At 36.1% G+C, this 4180-nt stretch overlaps 1 protein-coding gene across 1 annotated transcript; it reads right to left on the reverse strand.

The window, feature by feature from the left end:
- Positions 1-2657: 2657 nt before the first annotated feature.
- Positions 2658-3587, reverse strand: OR6C4 (olfactory receptor family 6 subfamily C member 4). The gene has a single exon (XM_037030152.1). The coding sequence runs from the start codon at positions 3585-3587 to the stop codon at positions 2658-2660; it is 930 nt and encodes a 309-aa protein (XP_036886047.1).
- Positions 3588-4180: the final 593 nt, after the last annotated feature.

The following is a 4180-nucleotide window of genomic DNA, read 5'->3' on the forward strand; positions in this document are numbered from 1 at the left end:
TCCTAAAATATATATATATTTTTATCAAATATCTCATTTAATGTTCAATGCTACCCTATATGGTAGATACTATTATTTTCACATTTTAAGGTTGAGAAAAGTGAACTTTAGAGCAAACAAGGAACTCTCCCAAAGTAACTTTGATAGAAGGTTAAGTATCTGGAATTTGAACAATAGCATGCATATATATTCTGGTGGTTTAATTTATTTTTTTTTATTTAAATTATTTTCAATTACAGTTTACACTGAATAGTATTCTGTATTAGTTTTACATGTACAGCACAGGGTTTAGGAAATCATGTACCTAAAGCCTATATTTTTATCCACTATTTGGCATTACCTTCCACTTTACTGTAGGTTCTGGTAGAAATGTGGATTTAGGGGAACTTAATGATTCAGATGGGGCTGTGTCAGTACATTTCCCTATCAATTAATAGTCAGCTCAATGAATTTGGAATAAACTTGAAGTCATCACTATTCTCCAGCTTAGCCACTAGGGAAATCCAGATATTCAAAGTAGCAATGGCTTTACATAAAAGTCCTTTTGTTCAAATTCAAGGAGTTCATCATCACCAAGCCCTTATTATATGAAATGTTAAAGGGACTTATCTAAGAAAAAGAAGATAAAAAATATGAACAGTGAAAGGACAGCAAACTCACAGTTATCAACAACCACACCTAAAACAAAAGCAAACCAGGAGGACAGCTAGATCAGGAGCAGAACCATAGAAATGAAGATCACATGGAGGGTTAGCAACAGGGGAGTGGGAGGAGGAGAAGTGGGGAGAAGGTACAGAAAATGAGTAGCACAGATGGTAGGTAGAAAATAGACAGGGGGGAGGGCAAGAATAGTATGGGAAATATAGAATCTAAAGAACTTGAGACACGTGGTCATAAACTAAAGGGGGGGAATAGTGGGGGAGGAGGTGTGCAGGGTGGAGTGGAATTTAGGGAGGGAATAGAACAACTGTAATGGTATAATCAATAAAATATATTAAAAATAATAATAATAATAAAACCTAACCATAAAAAGTTTTTTGTTAAAATAATATATCTTCAATATTTTCTATGGTTCTAGAAATATTCTCTGATGATCAGTTAATATATCTTGTTCTTTAAATGCCAGAGAAGCATATTCCACTCAATATCATTACTACATATAACGCAGTGACTACACCAGATGATGTTCCACTTGAACCCCAAACAGTAACCAGCAGTGTACAATGCATCAGGATAGCACTAAATTATGTGCAAGTGCTCAGATTTTCAAAGTTTTCTTAGTTCCATTGAAGTCGAACCCCTTCTACCACCTATTCAGATATGAATACATGTGTGGAGTTCTTGGTAGGGTAGATAGTCTATTTGTAAGTGGTTGCTAAGACTCATAATTTGGGACATTCTGGATATGGAAGACTATTGATACTTTATATCCTTTTCTACTTTATGAAACAGGCTTCCATGGCTTGTGTTGAAAACAAAAGCAGAAATTTGGGGAAAAGTTAAAAGAATGAAGCCATATCGCAGAATTTGTTTTTTCTAAAGTCTAACAAAAGTAGACAGAAGGATGAAAATAAAATCACAATGAACAAAAACATAATCGCCAGAAAGTACTATACAGAGAGAGTGGGAGATGTCATTTATTAACTTAAAAAGATGTCAGTGAAGAAAAGCAACAATAGGTCCTTTTGAGACATGTAAAAGTCTGGCAACCTTGCCTCTAGAAACCACTTTCAACCATAACTTCTAAAAAAAGACATGTGAATTGACAAACATCTTCATATTTTTTACCTTATTTATAGAAAAATAGACTGAATGTGCATCCTTTAAAAACCTTTTCCTTTATGGAAATATGGAAGTTGTAATTGCTATAGTTGGAAAATAAGTGAACAAGGAGAGGAGAATTAAAGTTATTGACACTTCAATAGAAGTATAGTCTACAGGGCTCCATGGTGAAGAACAATGCCAGTGCTAAGTTCCCTTCAAGATATGCTGGTAACATCACTCCCTTTTTTAAAACCTTCACCTGAGTATATTTTATTATTAATTTGAAAATGTGAGAGAGAGAGAGAGAGAGAGGGAAAGAAAGAGAAACATCAATGTGAAAAAGAAACATTGATCAGTTACTGCCTGTCCATACCCTAACTGTGGATCAAACCCACAGCCTATGTATGTGCCCTGGCCAGGAATTAAACCCACAACCTTTGAGTGTATGGGATGATCTTTTAACCAATTGAGCCACTGGCTGAGGCATGATGATATCACTTTCTTTCTTAAAACTTCTCTTGACTCACCAAATTTCAAGTAACTCTATAGTTAGTAATTGAATACTTTCATGATTTGGCTACTTTTTTTTTTTACTCAAAATTCTTATCCTTTTACTCTCCTAAATAAATACTGCATTTTTCTTCTTAAAATTCAAGTTATTTCTGGGAAATGATTCTTTACAATTGTTTGTTAAATAAATTCTCATTCACCCTTCTCTAATAACACCATGTTATTTTATTTTTAAAATAAACATAAATTTATAGTTCATACACCTTTCTGTCACATTAGACTCTAGATTCCTTGAAATTAGAACAGATGCCCTTCACATTTTTATGGGCCTGTTCAGAACTTAAAATATGGCACACTAAATACATTAATATGTATTATGTTTTTTAAAGCTTCACAATCTTTTTGATGGTGTCCTTAAATGCCTTCTTCACTTGCTGATTTCTTAGAGTGTAAATGAAGGGGTTTAACAAAGGAGTAACCGAAGTAATGAGCACAGCTATTACTTTGTTTAGAGCACCTTCTTCTTTTGCAGATGGATTGATGTACATAAACATGCAGGTGCCATAGGAGAGGGAGATGACAACCAAGTGAGAGGAACAAGTGGAAAAAGCCTTTGTCCTTTGCCGGGCAGAAGGAATCCTCAGAATGGTCTTAATAATGTGTGTATAAGAAAGTGTCACCATTACCAGCGTAACCACTAGAGTCACAACAGCCAAGAAGATAACTACCATTTCTAAAAGGCTTGTGTCTGAGCAGGCAAGCTCAAGGAGGGGTCCATAGTCACAGTAATAGTGATTCAGCACATTAGAGGAACAGAAGTCCACCTGGCTCATCAGGAAAATTGGGGCTAAGATAGCCAGGAGTCCCCCCAGCCAGGAGCAGAACACGAGTTGTATGCAGACTCTACTGCTCATCAGGGTCAGGTAATGTAGGGGTTTGCAGATGGCCACATAGCGATCATAGGACATAGAGGCCAAGAGGTAAAACTCTGTTGCCCCAAGGAATATTGCAAAAAAATATTGAATCAAGCATCCAGCAAAGCTGATGGCTTTATCTCCTGTTGTCACACTGGTCAGAAATCTTGGAATGAAAATGGAAGTGAAGAAAATTTCTAGGAAGGAGAAATTCCGGAGGAAGAAATACATGGGGGTCTGGAGGTGGGGATCTACCAATGTGAGTATGATGATGGTCAGATTTCCTAGGACACTTAACATGTATGTGAGAAACATAAAGATGAATATCATGACCTGGACTTCAGGTTCATTTGTGAGGCCCAACAGAATAAACTCAGTGAATATGGTCCTGTTTTTCATTGTTGACCTTCAGTAGATCTAAAAAGAAAAGGCAAGAATGACAAAGACTCAATTTCTCAAGATGGGAGAGATAAAGCTGACTGTAACCAACAGAATCAAGTCATATACTATAATATTCTCCATCCAATTGGCTCAAGCCAGCTTCCCATTGGACTGGGCTAGGCTCCACAGAAGCCCCATGTCTTCTATATAAGTGACATTTTCCTAAAGTCTTGTAGTTCCTTAAGTTCATCTATCCCTGCATTCATAACAGAATATATTACAGAATAATTAATTTTTTTCAGAGGAATATGTTTGAACCTACCCTTTTCTCCTAAAATCTTTAGGAAATCTCTACATTTAAATCACTTTTTTCTGACTCTTGTCAATCTCTCTGAATTCTGTGCTTTTGGTAGAAATATCTCTATCTGATTCTGTCTTCTGTGTTTTTGCTTTCCGTGTGCTTTTTTCCCCTTTCTGTACTTTCTTCTCTTCTAGTACAGCTATTTGATGCTTCACTGAATATCTGCCATAGGTCCTCATTTCCATTACTGTTCTCATCTCTGACTTGTTTCATGCACCAAAAGGAGTTTCCCCACACAGATAATGCTGAA

Source organism: Sturnira hondurensis, unplaced genomic scaffold, assembly GCF_014824575.4.
Source record: "Sturnira hondurensis isolate 20B ecotype Veracruz unplaced genomic scaffold, ASM1482457v3 Scaffold0020601, whole genome shotgun sequence".
Lineage (NCBI taxonomy): Eukaryota > Metazoa > Chordata > Mammalia > Chiroptera > Phyllostomidae > Sturnira > Sturnira hondurensis.

Excerpts from the sequence above, each read along its gene's own strand:
- OR6C4 (XM_037030152.1), bottom strand. The coding sequence starts at position 3,587 with ATGAAAAACAGGACCATATTCACTGAGTTTATTCTGTTGGGCCTCACA.